Raw genomic sequence first — 18,935 nt, 5'->3', positions numbered from 1 at the left:
ACTAAATATTTTCTGTATGTCAGTTGAATCCATTTGCATAACAGTTACATGAAGAAGAGAAGGCAATTGGCAAGAGTTGTCAGATGTTTAAAAAATGAGATACAATCTTTCATATTTAGCTCTTTAGTATTTATTTAGCTTTAAATATTCCTGTCAGTTGGTGGATGGTGTTACTTGATTTTTACCTCCAAAAAACTCAGCAAGTTACAGTAGAGCACTTTTAATGATTCATTTTTGTTTCTACATGATATAGGCAGAAGGCAAAGTTTTATTTCCTTAGTCAAGAATAATAGCTGCAAAAAAACCTGTTTCTGTTCACCAAAAGAATTTCAGAATTATAATTCTGACATTATTGTTATCCTTGTGTAAAATGAAGGCTTTTGAATATGTACAATGATAATCTAGCAGTTGGAAATGCTACTTGAATCTGATATAAACAAATTTAAATAAGTGTATGTTTAGATACATTATTATAAATACATAAAATGATCTTACACAGTTTTGTTGTATTTCATTTTAAGTGCAAGCTACTCAATGGCACATAACAATAACATCAAAATGGAAATTTTTTTGTAAGACTGGAAAACAGATTTATTAAAGATATTATGGAGAAATGAAGAACAACAAAAAATTTTATCTTATTTAATATAATGAAGAACATTTTGTTGACAAAATTTTGATTGGCAGTATTTTTTCTTTTATTAATCTTTTTACCTGTGTTTCACTCACATCACTTTAAGTATTTTTCTTTAAATTCCTTTCATGGTTATATTGTTTCTGTTGATGATTGCCGTCGACTCGAGCAAGACTCACTGTGACCCTATGAACGAAAGACCTGAAGCCTTTCTATAACTTGTTTTTCGAAGTTCATAGTTTCCAGAGGCATACTGCTTAGGAAGTGGATGCCACTTACACTTAGATATTTTGGGCATTAGTTCTGTGTAATTATATTTATCCTTTAATTCTTGATTTCCTTAATAGAACAGGCACTATTAACCTGGATAGAAACTAGAAGATCTGGAAAAATGCATATATTTGTGGTTACAAATGACTGTAGTTGATTACTGATTTCTGTAAGGAATAACTGGGTTAAAAATATATTATCCAAGCTGGAGACTCTTTGAATTATTTGTTTACAACATAATCATAGGTTGACAGTAGTAACTTTAGTATGCTAGTGTGTACAGTTAAATTCTTAAGTTTGCATTCTTTTCTCTTTGCTTTTGACTTGTAAGTTTTCTTTGGATATACAGTGAAAAATGGACTAGAAAAAATATATATAGAACTTAATTTTGTAATTTTGACTGACAATATTTTTTCTTCATTATAATAAATCTTTAGAAGGAATGACTTAATAAAATATGTGTTACATATATAGGCAATATTCTATGGTGATAAGTTATTTTAAAGTGAATGAGAATAGTACATAATAAACAATTATAAATAGCAGTGTAATGGGATCATCTAAGGTCATATATAATTTAGTAATATAAAATACTGATGTTTTATTTTTTTTTTTGTGTGTGTGTGTGTGTGTACTGTTAAATCAGATCTGACTGGTACAAGAGGGGATTGCCCCTCCTTCCCCAGCAGAGCATCTGGTGGATTTGAAGCATGTTCCTCTGGGATTGCAGTGCAGCTTCTTGCCACTAGGCCACCAGAGCTCCCTTCTGAGGTCCCAACTCTTCTCACTATTTCTTAGTTGCTGGAATTGATGGAAAACCTCATAAGCAGTTCCTTACTTCACCTCTGCCTTTCATGCAAACTTCCGAGCTGTAAAACAACCGAGTGGTAGATGGAATTTGGTCCAGGACTTAGGAACAATAAATGACATAGTTGAGCCTCTACATCTTGTGGTTCCTAACCTTTATACTATAATAGACAAAGTGCTAGTCAGTAGGCCTTTTATTTTAAAAACTACCTTCCCTCTGTAACTTGATTTGTGCCACTATTAGAACCTCTACTTGGAATAGTATTGCTTTTAAATTTTGACTCATGTACTTTTAACTTGTTAGTTAAATTTGTGTCTTCTAGGCTGCAATAGTTCCATGATACATCTTCAAGGATATGAACATGTACGGCTAAGCACAATTGATAACAGTGCATCTAAATTCCAGAATCAATCTCAACAATAGTCTACGTGTTTCCTAATGCCAAAGGGGCCCTTTAGAAGTAGTGCGACAAGATCTTCACCCTGAAACCAACAGCGTTCCTTTTCAGCAGGAAGTAGCTAAGAGAATACGCCATCCCCTTTTCCTTATGAATCAGGGTGAAGTGTCTCTCAGGGGGGAGTGATAGGGAATGGCAAAGGACACACTGACAAAGGAGATTAATCAGAACTGGCTTTGACAAGCACTGTGGCAATGGGACAATTAAAACAGACTTTCAAGGGGGAGAAAAAAGAGAAATGAACTGAGGGGGAAGGGTAGAGAAAGTAGTGTAGCAATGAATGAATGGAAACCCAAAATCTCTGTAAATTTTCATTAAAATTAATAAAATTTAATTAAAAAATACTAATATTTTAAGAAAATAGCTGGGTTTTTAGAGAATTCTTGTTAAATTTTAAATACCTTGGGAAAAGAAGCCATAATTCAATTTAGCAGAAGATCCTTAGTCATTAATCACATTCTAGTATTTAGGTTATGAACATGCAAATTACAGAAAACTATTTATCATTTAACATTACATTACTTTAACTAAGAAATGGTTAGACCAACCAGTGCTAGCAATAATATTCATCATAATTATCTTCGCTTCCTGCCTGAGCAGCTTTAAAATCATTGGAAAGGCTTTTATCCTCTTCTTAACTAATGTGTTAATAACCACATTCACCTATTCTGACTTAACTGCACTGAGGAACAGATGTCATTCACTCCCTGTTGGAGTTGCTAATACTGAAAAGATTTAAAATAGATTAATAAACATATTTTAGAAATATCTTTACATTTATGCTTTTTTTATGTTTAACGTCCTACATTTCTACTACAGAATCTCACATAGTAATATTATTTGATTTTTATTTTTGTCTGGAGGGGTTTTTTGTTGGTTTTTGTTTGATTTGTTTTGTTGTTTATGGAGTGGATGTCATTCCTTTCTTCCAAGCCACTCTGGTTGGAGGTGGTCCTCCACCAATTGAGTGAACAACCAAATTTGATAATCATGTGCACTACTAGAAAACTTAATGATATATTCTGTATTTTACTCATGTCCTTTTAGTTGTGGTGTATTGAATAATAGACCACTTTCCTGTGTTCTATGCCTTCTCTCTTTATTTAAAGTCCTTTCACATTGTTCTACTACTTTATATGCATATCACATATATACTTAATATGTGAATGCATAACTTACCTTTCCTATCATTAAAAAGTTACAGAAAAGATTCTTTAAGTTTGAAGTTGTTGGGTACCAGCTATATAGTACATTGTATGCTATAACATCATATACATATAAAAAAAGCTGCTAATACTGTTTCTTCACTGAATATCCTTAATGCATAAAGTTCATTCCTCACTTATAATTTTCATGTGATCTTGCCACATTATTTGCACTATTTCATAATTTTGTTGCAATAAGTGAACTTCTTTTAAGGTTAAGACTATAAAACACTATGAAGCAGGGACTTTTATGAAAAGATGTATATGTATAAATGTTTATTTTATACTTTACCTTCCAAAGCTAAAAAGAGTAGAGAAAATGATTTATGAATGTAAAATTATTACTTGTATAACTTTTTCAGGAAAAAATGTTAGTCCTTCATTAGAATTTTCTTTGTGTGTTATGGTGTGAATGATAAAGGACATGAAATAATTTGTTGTTCCGTTCTATAGGATTTATTTGTATAAACAATTAAATAGAAGCCAAATGTTTTTCTTTATCCAACTCTTCTTAGTAGGTAAAACATAAGATTGGGGATCAATGTAAATTTTTGAGAAAGGCCAGCACAAGGAACATGTGAACGGAATTGAAAACGTAGAATAAGCATTTTCATATCTACAAATGTGCAGTAGTATATAGCATGTGCTCTTGATCAAATTGACTTAAAAAACATGGTCACACACAGATACATACAGAGTTGTTGCTTTTGTTACATGCCATCGAGTCACTTGTGACCCATAGCGACCCTATGTACAATAGCCCTGAAACATACTGTATCCAGTGCCAACTGACTCTGACACACGTACCCTCATTATCACTACCCTAGTCACTGTATCAGTCTATCTCATTGATAGTCTTCTTCTCTCTCTCCATCCCTCCACCCTTTCAAGCATGATGTCCCTCTCCAAGAATTGATTTTTCCTTGCAACATACCCAAAGTATGTCAGACAAAGCTTTAGAATCCTTGGCTTCAAGGAGCAGCCTGGCTTTATTCTCTCTAGGACAACCTGTTTGTTCTCTTGGAAGTTCGTGGTATATTCAACACTCTTCTCCAGCGTCACAGCTCAAGGCATCAATTCTGTTTCTTTCATCCCTAGTCATTGTCCAGCTCTCTGACACATAGCAAACAATCTTGTAGACTACGGCCTGGATCAGGCACACCTTAGTCTCCAGACCAACATCGTTGCTCTTCAGTATTATGGTGAAGTCCCTGACAGCCGACTTTCCTAATACAATTTGTCTCTTGATTTCCTGGCTGCTAAATACAAAGAGTGATGATTGTGGAACCAAGCAAACTGATGCTGTTCACAATCTTACTAGAACCTTATGAGCAACCTTTACTTGCTTATTTTACATAACTCTAGTGAATAATTTTTATCATTGTTGCTAATGGTAAACTCTAGATGTAATACTGTATGATCTATATTAGCTTTTTAAGTCATTTTTTGGACATCTGTGTAAATGCTGTTCTTCATTTCACTTAAGAAATAAAAATTCAGAGTTACACACTTAAAATAATTAACTTTCTTTATTCAGTTTAGTGTCTTGGATTTACTTCATCAGTAGTTTCTTAAACTGTTTTGAAAGGATGGCCATTCTGACACAAGTTTATATATCTTTGGCTATCGAAAACAAACGTACAATATATCTTCCTATTACTATGCACTTTTACAAAATACTCAGATTCTGATTTTCATGCATGAAACCCAGAGTGGGAATCCTTGATTTATGACTTCATAAAAAGACTGATAAACCCTGGCTTGCTTTCTTCCTTAATAGCCAGTTTTGAGATATTTAAAATTTTGATTTGGAAGAACTGTACATCTTGTTTATTTTGAAATGCTGTGCATAGTTTTTCTTACATAATAGCGTAAACAAAGTAGCTTTGCCTAGAAATGGATTTGAATGCAGTGATTAGGTATTTTTTGTTGTTGTTGGATATAACTGTGTTTGATTTTGTGATAAACCAGAGACAAATCTTACAGAGAAAAAAATAAAGTTATATTAAATAAAGAATGCAGTAGTAACTTTTTCCTACCAAGGAACTAGTATTATTTTATATTTGAGGAAATCACTGTGTAGGGAACCCTATGTAGTAGTAGTAAGAAACTGTACTTCAATCCCAAAGATACATGGTTCCAATCTGCTAGCTGTTTCTCAGGAGGATAAACAGTCTTCCTTGCTATTTACTGCCTCTGAAAACCCTCTGGAGGGTCAGCTGTGACTCAGTTGAACTTGAAGACACACAACAAAGTCATTATTTATGTGATTTATTAAAGGCAAAGACTGTTGAGATTCTTGTTTAGTTTTATTTTGGATAAGAAAAGTTGTTGACTTATGTGGAATTACTTTTAAAGATGGAGTGTTTGAAAAATAATTTTAATTTTGTTAATTGTTTAGTTCATAGAACTGATTTTCAGTTATAAAGTAATTTAGAATATCTGAAAGCTATTAGTCTATTGATCTTTAGCCATTTTCATGTTACTTGTATACCAGTTTTGATCTCACCTATTTTGTTTCCTTCCGCCTTGTATTGTCATTTAAAACAAGTTTTAAGTACATATTTTAATCACTATGGAGATATTATAAAAAGTTTATAATGTTTAATATTTATTTTTTTAACTTGTGTACATATTTTAACATTCTGATTAACAGTTATGATGGGAGTTGAATAACTTTTTTCTACTTCTTTCCTTCAATCATTCTTAACATTCAAGTTTTAAATAATGATAGCTCATCTTTGCACGTCTCTTGTGACTAAATGATATATTCTGTTCTGCTGTGGCACAATTTTCAGACAGCCACTTTTGTTGTCAAAAGATTTTAATTTTCTTTAGTATTTTTCATCCCTGTATATATGTACAGGAGTCACTTCACCCACCACCGAATTGCAGCCACTTCTGAGGTGGAACGCAGCAACTCTTTAACAGCGCACTTTCCCCTAGGTGCTGACAGCTGCAGAAGAAATTGTACATGGTCCTGTACAGAAGGTATTTCTCCACTGTGCCATCTGCAGAATGAAAATGACTAGGAGTACTACATGGACTGTAAGTTTCTTGTGTACCTGCCTTAGACTGGAAAACCCAGTAAGAGAGAATAACAAATAACTGGAAAACATCATTTGAAAAGCAGACTGAGGCTTATTACTTCACACTTCTCCCCTGGTACTAAATTTTACTTTAAGGTCATTTAATTTGTGATTGATACCAAGCTGAATAATAAACAGATGGACACACTTGGAAATCATTTTTTTCTAAAAGCAATTTAAACTAAAATGCCTTATTTCTCTTTTAATAAAACTTAGAAGAATCAATTTGTTTTAAAATAATTTAATGTAACCAAAGTAGTATTATGTAAATTTTTACAGTTATAACCTTAATATAGAAAATTATCTTTTAATTTAGTAAGAATATCCTAATCTACTTTGCTTGCAGTCTTCGATGTCTTTCACTGATTTTTTAAAAGTTTTGCAACAAAGCCAATTCATGATGAGTCTTGTTTTGATTCTTTGATTTATAAACACGGAATGAGAAATTTTTAATATAATAAGACTAAAGAGAGTTTTTTAAATGACCACAATGTATTTTAGAAGCTCTTTTCCGTGATGATATTCTTTCTTTTTTGTAAAAACAGTTTGACAAGAGTGCTGCCATTAGCACTAGTTTGACATGTTTATGCTTTATAGGATAGGAATGTAGCATTATAAACTTCAGTGTCTGTGAGTACACAGTATGATGTGAATTGCTATATTTGATTTGTGATTTTTCATTGAGTAACATGACTTGCTGTTTGTCTTAGTGGTTTTAAAAACGTCGTTTGTACATCTTTAGACATATCTGTGGAAGGATATGGTTCCTTGGTCTTCAAATAGTCTTATTAATATTAAATATATTGTCATTTAGTTTAATTAATATTTAGCATATCTTGATACCTACTGATACTCAATGAAGGTAGATAAAAGTTAACTTCTCCAGCTCAGTTTTTTTAATTTGTGAAATAAATGAAGTGGATAGAAAGACTGATGCTTAGAAACATTTTCTTCAAGTGTTTTCTATTTAACTTGGAACCAAAATTCTTTGTATTCAGAATTGTACTTTATAGTGTGTAACAAAGATAGTTTGGTGCAAGAAACTTTCATTTAGCTAGAATATTATTTATGAGAAGAAAATACTACATAATGATATTTTAGAGTTCAAGGATGAGATCTGATTTCTTACGGAGATATACTCTGTCTTTCTTTACTTTGTAATGGAGTCATTCCTCTTGTGTTTTCCTGTAGAACTTTTTAAGGGAAAATTCAATATAATTCTTAATATCATTTTACCTTGAAGATGAATTAAGAAAAGAACTTTATTATTTTTACTTATTAATTTAAATATTATAAAACTTTCTCTAAATAACCCAAAAAGTTCATATTTTTATTTGATTTTTCCCTCTTAATATTTAATTAGACTTCATTTAATAGTTAGATAATACTCCACTATATTTCTAGCTACAGGGTATTTTATTTGTTCTATTTGTTCTTTTATATTTTCTACAGTGTAATTGTAAGTATTACTTAAACTTATTCATTTTATTACTTGAGTAATAATATCTACCAGAGTAGATAATACTTTTAAAATACTACATAAATGTTGATTAAATGGTACACAATGTGCTCACTGTGTATACCTGAGAATTTATTTCTGAATTATACACATTGTTAATTTGTTACATGTTTGACTTGTGGGTGATAAAAATTTTACAACTGTCAGAGTCAATTTTTAACTATTAAATTTAGTACTTTAATATGCCAACAGAACTCCCCTTACTCCTATTGTTTGGGAATTAGTGGTAGGTATAAAGTGGAACTTTTCATTTTCCCTCAATATCTTTGTATGTTGTTATCACTTAATGGGCACATGCACATGCATCTTGTGCAATAAGAAATAAAATCCTAGGGATTTTATTAAACCACATATTGGAAAATTTTCTTAATTTGATTATTGTTCACATTCCCAAAATACCATAAAATTACTTTATATTTCTGCTCGTTTTCTAAGCAAAGGCACCTCATCTTATTCTGAAGAATCAGAATTGTTTTGAAGATTATGATTTTATTTACATCTACCTAGTAATTGTAGAATTCAGAAGTAATTATTCATTACAAGTAATGAATTTTTACTCTTTACATCACCCTCATTATAATATTCTAATTATTATTTATTATAAGACAAATGAAATATAAGCATCAATAGTATGTATTTTTTAAATATTTGAATAATGTTTCTTAAATTTTAACAATATTTTGGCACTATCTAGCTTTCATTTAGAATGTTTAAATATTAAGATCAGGAGAAAAAGTCCAATCAGTGAAAAAAATAAAAGGCAGTATCTTTTGACTGTAGAATTTATTTCATTTAAACTAATTTTGAAAGAACTTGTTTGCATTTTTAAGGACCTTTTTAAGAATTAATCTCAAACAGACTATAAGCATTCTTTGATTTGTCAAAATGTCTGAACAGTGTCTTTGATTTAAATATTTTATTGTGGATAGGGAAATGATTTTGCAAAGAAAATTGCATGAATTATTTTTTATACTAAGTTCGTAGTATTTGTTACTTAAATTATTAAGGAGCTAGTGGTTTTATTATCCAAAATTTGCTTTTAGAATAATATGTGAAATTTTTGATTGAAATATTTTAGAGATGAGTATGATTCCCCCCCCCCAACTCAAGCAGATTAACGGGTAATAAAATGATCATGTTGTTACTTTACTCATCGCTAATTTCATTCATATGGCTAATTTTTTCTTTTTTAAGAATTATTCTGTAGACATTTCTCACCATAGGTTAAACTAATTGAAATTATAAATGTATAAATTTTCATTAAAAAACTGTTGCAGGCATAAATCATATAACCTTTCATACTGAATTAAGAGGCATTTAGTACTTTATTTTTTTAACCAAGATTTCTGTGTGTTGTGTGTGTGCATGCTTTTGTGTTTTATCATCTTTCTGATGTATTAAACTTGTTCTCAAATCCTGACTGCTGTTTTGTAGATGTTTAATCGAATGTAAATTGTTTAACAACTTTAAAGTTGTTTTCTTATCTGTTCATTGGAAATCATTATACCTACCTCACAGGGTTGTTGTGAGGAAAAAACAACAAACCATATGTGAAAAAGTATTTAGCATATACAGTGTATATGCAGTATATGAAAGTATGAAAAAAAAAGTGATCCTGTTCCCCATAGGATGAACCAGATTCTCTAACTTATTGATTTGACTCTTCTTTAGGTCTCCAGACTCCTTTTTTCCTTGCACACTACATATATAATTGATATTGAACTCCCTGCAGTTGTCAAAATATATTCTCTCTTTGAGCATTTGTTTGCATGAAATAGTCTTTATTTTACATATGCCTCTACTTCGAGATTATTATTAGCTGTTGAAGTCATTTTGAGTTCAGTTTTATATTTATCTTTCCTTGGGATGGTATTTCCCATACCTTCTTCTTTTAAATATTTATTTGCTTACTTCTTTTCTATTACATGTAATGTGAGTGCATTTGCGTTTACCTGTTTGCTTCATTAGATGTAATATGATTTATAATGAAGTTTGCCTTGGTTAACTTTTTCCATAATACTTATCACTGTTTCTCCAACTTAGCAAATGAATCAAAATTTTATTAATAGATGTAAATTCCCAGTATATGCTTAAAAAAAACCTGTAAACTCACTACCCATGGAGACTGAGCAACACTTTCTGAACCCTTTTGTGAACCTGTAAGTCCTAATAAGAGAAGACTGCTCATCTTTCTCCTTGGAGCTGCTAGTAGATTTGAATCAAGAGGGAGACATGTGATCTCTTGGTAATGTAACACACAGTCAAGGACCGGAGGTCCTTATCCTATTTGTCCTTTATAACCAAAACAGTACTGTGTGGTTTATTATTTTCTTTCTTTTTATAGATGCCACAGTAATCAAATTATACTAAGTGATCACACTTTTTTACTTTATAGTTAATCTATTTTGCCCTACCTTTATCACTCCTAAGTTTATTAAGAATGGACTTACTGGTAAAAGTAGACATTTATTTTTCCTTTCAGTATACACGCACTTCCACTTTGAATACTTTTTATCCCTTTATAAAATGTTGTATAGGTTTATTTTTCTCTTTCTCTTTTGTTCTTTCTCATTTCATTCATTTCTCTCTTCCATCTAAAAATAGATTTTTGTGTGTTTGTGTGGAAAAAGATGAGGCTAATAAGTTAATATTCGGAACTGTCATTCAGCATGGAATTTTACATTTGAGTAAGTCTTTCTTGAAGCAGGTTTACAAATCTGAGTAGAGAGTAGGGAAAGAAAATGAGTTTGAGACCAATAACAGATTTCTGAGTTAATTTTAATTCTTTTTTATCTTTATACATATAGGTGTGTCTCTAGATCTTCCAAGATTTGGCATTAGAAGTATGGAGAATTGAGTGTATTAAAGTTCTTTATCTAGGTATGTTAGAAATATAAACAGATTCCTTTACTTTTCTGCATTCATCAAAGACTTGGACTGTCTGGGATAACTGACCTGCAATTCCCTTGATATACTTAATCCTTTATCTTTGTCTGCTTTTATTATGTTTAGTCTTGGGCTTTCTGGTTTAGCTGTGGTTATCTTCTGGGTTTATCTTGTTCCTTTTGTAGCCCTGTGGGTGTTTGTTTAGATACCATCCTGTAGATTTCATGTACACTAGAACAAACCATTTCCTGGTCTTGACTGTCCTCACAGTCCCGCCTATTTGAGCCCACTGTTGAAGCTGCTGTGTCAGTACTTCTTTTGGAGGTTCTTTTGTGTTGACTCTGCATTTGATGGCTTTCTCCAGACACTATTGTTAGGTATTGAGGTATGAGAAGGACTCATGGTTGACCCTCCAGCAGGTTTTCAGAGGCAGTAAATCAGATGGGAGGAGTTTTCCCCGTTTTGTCTTTGGAGCTGCTGTTGTATTAAAAATGCATATTTTTATGTTGGTTGTGCAACTTAAAATAGTGCAGCTCCTTATCACTATTATTATTTCCTTGAATGGTTTGAAGACCATATTAACGTATTATGTTCTCAAAAACTGTACGTGCTTTGGTGATTTGGTATTAAAACATTCTAGTTTTATCTTATATTTCTTGCCTGTTTTTGCTGCCACCGGGCTCTTTCTTCAGGAACTAGCTCTTCCTAATAGCATATCCAAACTTTGTGACACGAAACTTCAGCATCCTCCCTTTTACAGAACATTCTGGCCTCCTCAAAGACAGATTTTAGCTGAGTTTAGGTTCTTTTCACAGGTCCCTATCTATCCCAAGGGGAAAAAAATTACTGTCTTCTCTGAACTCTAGAAGTATTGGCAATTTCTAATAGCTCAAACTATTTGCTTCATTTTCAGGGAACTTATACGCTGCCCTAAGACTTTGAAGACTTAAATCAGGTATTGGTGCTGAGTGTTTATGTTCTAGACGAAGGCCAAGTGATTGAATCACTTGGACGTCCTCATCTGTACCTTGCAATACTCTGGAGGAAATTCTCACTGTTTCTTTCCCCCCCCCTCAAACAGTCTGTGAAACCCCTCCACAATAAATGCATATTTTTTTTTTTTATGGACTAAAGTTTGTGTAATCTTTGGCAACAGTTTTTCCTAGTATTACCTGAATGGCCTTGTTGCCTCTGTTGAACTTGAGACTAATTGTTCTCAACTTGCGGTTCTTAATGTTAACTTAGACAAGAAAATTTCCATTTTAATGCATATTTTACTGCATGATCATGCTAGGCAACTTTTTTTTCATGAACATTTCTATATGAACGAACATGCCTTATTTTATGATCTTCTATGATTTTGGTATACTTTTTGTCTCTTAGACCTGGTAGCATTCTGTCCTATCTCTGATGTGAATGTTAGATTCTCCCCTGGTGATACTGCTCTGCCATCATCAGCTTGCACTCCTGCTTAAGAGTCTTTTTCAGGCCTAAGTTGAGTACCTATTCTAAATAGTTACATGTCATTGTGTGTTGCATATTCTAGAGGACATAGGCCAAACTCTGAGTAAATCATTTGTACTAAAGAGAACTTGTTTTAGTACCTTCTTTAAATTGTTAATACCTATATGTATACTTTTTTCCCTAGCTAGATATTAAACATTTTTAAATTAATTACTGATTTATTGGAGAATATGTACTGAATCAATTCTCAGCTCTGTGATTGATGTTTAAAAAATATTGGATAATTAATATTCTGATTACTTCCCTTTTTCTGTGAAAATATTTCTGAGGAGTAATTGATTTTTCTTCTTAACCTAAAGGTATTGTGCTTTGTCCCTCTTTAGTCAAATCTTTTACAGATTGTGACTATATTTTTTGCTCAGTTCTCTCTAAGTTTCTTGGGGTGTTTTTTGGGGTTGTTTTTTGTTTTCTTCATTTGTGGGTGTTTCTTTGTTTTGTTTTTGCTTTGTTCTTTTTTTCTATTTTTTATTGTTTTGTTTTTGATGCTTAGTTTTAGTTTTCTTCCTAATGAAAATACTTCACTTAGGTTAAAATAGATGATAATAAGGAAGTTTTCCATCAGTAGATTCTTCGATATGCTTCACTCTTAAGTGTTTATGTCATAGTCTCCCATTATGCTTCAAGGAGTGACAGATTAAGATGTCTAAAATAAAACAGAAGTCAGTAGTTTCCCATATTCATTGGCTCACAGTTCACTCATATCTGCTGATACCATCATGATATACTTTATAAATATAGTAAATATTGTTATTTTACTTTTTTGATGCGAATGTTTTCTTCCTTATTGCTATATCCAAGTTACTTGACTTTTTAAATGTCTCTTTATTTTATTTCCATTAATGAAAAAAAAAAGGTTATTTCTCATCCTTTCCCAAGAGTTACATTCTGGTTTATCTGTGTATTTCAATTGGATTCTCCTTGAGTGTGTAAACCACATACTCACTTTTGTACTTTCTTCGAATCATATTCTCAGTAATCACTGAATTGATTGTAATTTAATTGATTCCTGATATTTAAGTTTTGGAAATATAGTATAAATTATTGAAAGTCATTACCATAATTAAAAATAATTAGAGATTTTTATAACTTGATTAAATTCCTTTTAGTGTTAGCATCCTTAGGAAACAGTGTTAAATGAATCTTGAAAGTAAAGCATTGAAAAACTTGCTTTGTAGTAATTATGTGAAAACATATTTTACTAGTATATGCCAGTTTATGTAGTCTTGCCTTTCCCCCTTTGTTCCTGTTTTTTCAAAATATGATTAGAGAAGAATAATTTTAGCACGTAGATTTTAATTGTTCTTTTTTTACAGTAGTTTTTCTAGCTCTTCCAGAGATATGTAATGCAAACTATATTTTTTTAAAACAAGTTTCTTAAAATGTTACTGATAACTTAAAATCAAGTAACAGATCTACCTACCATGTTTTTGTTGCATCCCATCAGGTTGTAACCAACTCATATCTGACCCTCCAGCAAGTTTTCAGAGTTTATTAATCATATGGAAAGAGATTGCCCATCTTTCTCCCTAGCAGAAGCTGATGGGTTCAACCATGTGTCTGAGTTGATAGCACAACTCCTTATCAGTAGGCTGCCAGAGTTCCCTAGTTCTACCATTTATCCTAACCAGAGGGTACATAAGAAAAACAACTCTACTTTAGGTTATTTAATGCTTTATGTGCTAGAACTTTATAGTTATCTATATATGTGTTTTTTTTCTTTTCTCATTATAATCTTTGAAGATAATCAGTGATTTTGAGTCTTTTCATTATGACAGTATTGTTATTTCAGATCAGATTAAATTTTAATATGTTTATTGATCTTTGGATGCTTTTGATAAAACTATCTTATTAGTGTTTACTATTAATTATTTTAAAATGACCTTTTAAATCTATTTTGTTGAAAAATGTCCCTTTTGGTCTGTACTTTTGATTGTGTTTGTTGGTTTAATCCTGTATTTTCCTCATTTCTCTTTATCCCCTTAGAAACTGTTTATATAATATTCACATGTTCATTTTATAAATTTACCTTTCTTCATATTCAAAATCTCAATTCATTCTATGGAAAAGGTAAATTTTCCATTTATGGTTTATATGGTGCTCAGTAAATTTCTATGATTAATATATTTTATTTCTAAAACATAGCCTACTTTTAATTATATGATATTCTATTATTCTTATTGACCATTAATTAATTCTCTAAATGTTTGTTTGGTAATACTTAGTATCATGATGTACTAAATATTATTCTACATGCTGAGAATACAGAAACTCTATACTCATGGAGCTTACATTCTTTTAAAGGAATAAGATAAATACGTAATACCAAATTAATGAATCTTTTTCAGATACTTGTGTTATGAAGGAATTAAGGAAATGAATGAAAAATATTAGGGGAGGGAATATTTTAGTTTGGCTGATAAGGGAAAGAACATATTAAAGAAGTTGCCACTTGAATTTAGATTTAAATGATTCAACTTAACTCAATAACTTTGAGTTAAAACTGACTCACCCCTGACCCTCCCTTGGTTTTCAGAGGCTGTAAATCACACAAAAGGAGTTGGCTCATTTTTTTTCCGTAGAGTAGCTGGTGGATTTGAGTTGGAAGTGCAACGCCTTAACCAGCAGACCACTATAGCATTCTTTTAAATCATTAGAAGGAAGAGAATAATATTTCAGGCATCAGGAATACTAAGACAGAGGTTTTTGGATCAGAAAGAGTCTAGTATTTTCAAAGAACAGGAAAATATGGTGTATAGATGAAACATTGTTATAGAGAGAAGATGTGCAGGAGTTGAGGTCTTTAAGATAATTCAGAAACCAGATTAAGTAGACCATAAGAGAGTAGCTGGAATTTTATTCTCATTATAATTAGAAGACAGTTGACTGTGTGGTTCATCTAGCACTAATAAACTAACTGCTAAGTCTGTGAATAATGAACAAAGAAAGGAACTTGAAGTTACTGATGTAGTTATGTGTCATTGGATTAGAACCAATTTATAACTGACCTTCCAGTAAGTTTTCAGAGGCTGTAAATTGCATGGGAGATTGCCCACCTTTCTGCCATGTAGCTGCTGTGCATTTGAAATGTCTGCCTTTGGGTTTGAGGGCAATTCTTTGTCTCTGTGTTACCAGAGCTCCCTACAGAACAGGAGGGGTAATGAGTAAACTATTACAGTTAATCTCGGTAAGAAATTACTGTGTCTTGATGAGGAGTAAAAATGAGAGATAAGGTACACTGTGCACTTTTAGAAGCAGTGTTAGATTTGAAAAAAAAATCCTCAAACTCATTGTTACTGAGTCAGTTGGTTTTCTGGTGAATCTTAACAGGTTGAGACTTTCAGAAGAATCTTAACAGAAGGCAACTGCTCATTTATCTCCTGGGGAGTGGCTGTTGGATTCAAATCAGTCCTTTTGGTTAACTGCATAACATCCTATGTACTATACAACCAGAACTCCTTTTAGTTTTATATTAGACTTTGCTAATGAGTTAAAATTGGGGCAAATAACAGTATCAGAACATTGAGTATTTTTTAAATGTATGGTTGTAAAGGATAAATACATGAGTGTGGAAATAAGTGCCATAATTTATTTAAATTGCATATATACTTTTCATTATAGGGTCGCTATGAGTCGCAAACTACTTGACGGCACATAACAACAACAACATACTTTTCATTATTACATTTTTCTCATTTTTTGCTTGTATATATAACATTGACTGTTGACTTTAGATTTAAGTGACTAGAAAGAATAAAATATTTTCTAACCACCATTATATATATTAATTTACGATGTCAAGACAATTTTAAAAGTAGAAAATATTAGGTTTTGCTGTTTTAATTTGCTTATTTTTTTACTAGCTTAATTCACATTTAAATGTATATATTTTTACTTTTCCAGTATATTGCACTTTGTTGTAACTTTTTAAAAAATTGTTATGTGTCGTTGAGTCATAACAGGTTAATAGCTGACCCTCCAGTGGATTTTCAGAGGCACTAGATTTTAGCATGTGAATAGATTGCCTATATTTCTCTTGCAGAACATCTATTGGGTTCAAACTGCTTGTCTTTGGGCTGGCTGCAGAGTTTCTTCCACCATTGATACTTCTTTATTTGAAAGGTTATATTAATATATTCTGAGGGCCAGTTCTTGAAAAAGGACATCATGCTTGGAGGGGTAGAGGGCCTGTGATGGAGAGTAAGACCCTCAGCAAGACGGATTGATGCACCTGTTAACAGGGATCTTGAGTGTTAAAGATGGTCAGGAAAGCACAGGATAGGGCTGGGTTCAGACCCATTGTTCACAGGGTTGTAGTTCAACTCTGTAGTGACTAGGCTTTTGTTAATAAATATTTAAGCAGTCTTCCAGTATGTATTTAGATTTCTTCCAGGACCTCTTTTACTGTAATGTAGTGCATATTATTGTATTTCATTCTTTGTATTCATATATGAATATTCCATATGATAAACATCAAAACAGAATAGTGAAATAATTAGTTCATAGGTGTGCATGCATTTTTAAAGATATTTAACAACTTATTGCCAGACTAAATGAAAGCAAAATATTAAATGAGTTCACACACCTAGTGATAATGTGTGATTGTGCCTGTTTGTCATCACATTTTCCAGTTTTTGAGATAGTATATTTCTAAAATACCAATCTGTCCCTTTCTATGTGTGGCTCTCCGTTCTTAAAAATTACAGAGAACAATTGTATTAATTTTCATATAAAAATTTTTAAAGAATTATATATAGTCAATTTTTTCAATTTTCATCTTTTCCATGTTCTTTTTTTCTCTCATAGCTATACATAAATGATTTATATACATGAACTCTATAATTTTATCCAATTTTTGTATTGCCACTCTAATTTTATTATATCTATAAGTAAATACCGTCACTTATTTTTTTCTAAGGAATATTTCCATTATACTAGCATTGTAATTTTTTTAAGTAATAGAATTTTAGGGAAGGAATTTATTATGGTACATTATTATATTAATTCTCATTGCTTTGTCTAAGTCTTCCTAACTATACAAAAGTAGAGTTAATTGGGGAAATTTTTAATGTTTTCAGATTAAAAATAACCTACCAGAGTATATCAAGTAACAAGTACAATCTAAAATAACACTGGCTTATTGTATTTACCCCACAGTTCAGTAATGCCGAGATGCTACATATAGTGGTCCCTGGAGAAGGAGTTTGGCAGTGCCTTTCTCACTAGTGGAAGTATGTGTTACTTCTAACCTCTGGCTTCAAAACAAGCAATGAATTGTTTTCCACTTTTCCTTTTTATAAATAAATTTTTTATTTTATATTGGTTTACTTCCAAAGTTTGACTATATTGTTTTTCACACTAGATCTTTCCCATTTCCTTTCCCACCCCTCCTTCTATCCATCAAATTGTACGTCCCTATGATTAACCCTCTGCCCATCCTCATCACATTGTAATTACCCTACCCCGACCCCACCTCTGATCCTCATACATGTTTTTCTAGTTATATTTCCATTTCTACTAATATTGTTTTTATGCAGTATTTGTCCTTATGGGACTGATTTAGTTGACTTAGCATAATACTCGCCAGTCCCTCCTAAGTTAGGTAAAGCTTTTAAAAAATCATTGCTCCTTCATGCTGCGTAGTATTCCATCACGTGAATGTACCATAATTTCTCAATCCATTCGATGTTGGTTGGCCTTTTGGGTTGTTTCCATGTTCTTGCATTGCTGAATAATGCTTCTTTGAATATTGGTGTACAAATCGGCGTTTGTGCTTCAGTTCTAACTTTCTTGGGGTATATTGCAAGCCGTGAAATGGCTGGATTATACGGAATTTCTATGTTCAGCTTTTTTAGGAAATGCCAAACTGCCTTCCAGAATGGTTGTGCCATTTTACAACCCCACCAACAGTGTATAAGTGTTCCTATCTTAAAAAAAAAAAGAAAGAAAGAAAAGAATTACTAACTCTCAACATCCATCCTCTCTAAACACGTATTAGTTACTGTCCTGTTAAACTTGACCACTGCTGCTGGGGTGAGATGATATTGTGGGTTTGATTTGCATCTCTCTTATTGCCAGGGATTTGTTGACCATCAAAATATCTTCCTCTGAAAATTCTTTACATATCTTTTGCCCATTTTGGAATTGTGTTGTCAGCCTTTTTCATATGAAGGCTCTGTTGGATTCTAAAAACTTGATATGAGACCCTTGTCTGAAATGACATTGCCACATGTTTTCTTTTCACTCACATGGAAAATGTGTTTTGATGCACAAAAGATTTAATCTTTAGGAGGTCCCATTCATCAATTTTATCCTCTCCATATTATGCATTTCTGGATGTATTTGGCCGTCTCTTTATAACACAGACTAGGCCGTGTAAGCTTGATCCCAGTTTGTCTATTATGAACTTTATGGTTTTTCGCTTTATTCTCAGGTCTCTGATCCACCGTGACCTGATGTTTGTGTTATGGGGTGAGATGAGTGTCCTGTTTTCTGCTTTCTGCAGGTAGCAGTCCAATTTTACCAGCACCAGTTGTTGAAGAGATT

The 18,935-nt window shown here is 32.0% G+C and overlaps 1 protein-coding gene across 3 annotated transcripts in view; it reads left to right on the top strand.

Moving 5' to 3' along the window:
* LOC102874200 (RNA-binding protein Nova-1-like) overlaps positions 1-18,935 on the top strand; it is a 150,672-nt gene that overhangs the window by 38,436 nt on the left and 93,301 nt on the right. Inside the window, exon 3 of one of the 3 annotated variants that reach the window (XM_006889964.1) lies at positions 6,321-6,422. The exons of the other annotated variants lie outside the window; for them this stretch is intronic. Within the exon in view, the coding sequence (XP_006890026.1) occupies positions 6,416-6,422 (7 nt within the window). The 5' untranslated portion in view covers positions 6,321-6,415. The remainder of the gene's footprint in view (positions 1-6,320; positions 6,423-18,935) is intronic. 3 annotated transcript variants of the gene reach the window in all.

This window comes from Elephantulus edwardii, unplaced genomic scaffold (assembly GCF_000299155.1).
Source record: "Elephantulus edwardii isolate Elephantulus edwardi_28Jun2011 unplaced genomic scaffold, EleEdw1.0 scaffold00084, whole genome shotgun sequence".
Lineage (NCBI taxonomy): Eukaryota > Metazoa > Chordata > Mammalia > Macroscelidea > Macroscelididae > Elephantulus > Elephantulus edwardii.
The sequence above is the reverse complement of the archived record's forward strand: the minus strand, read 5'-3'. Positions and strand labels throughout refer to the sequence as shown.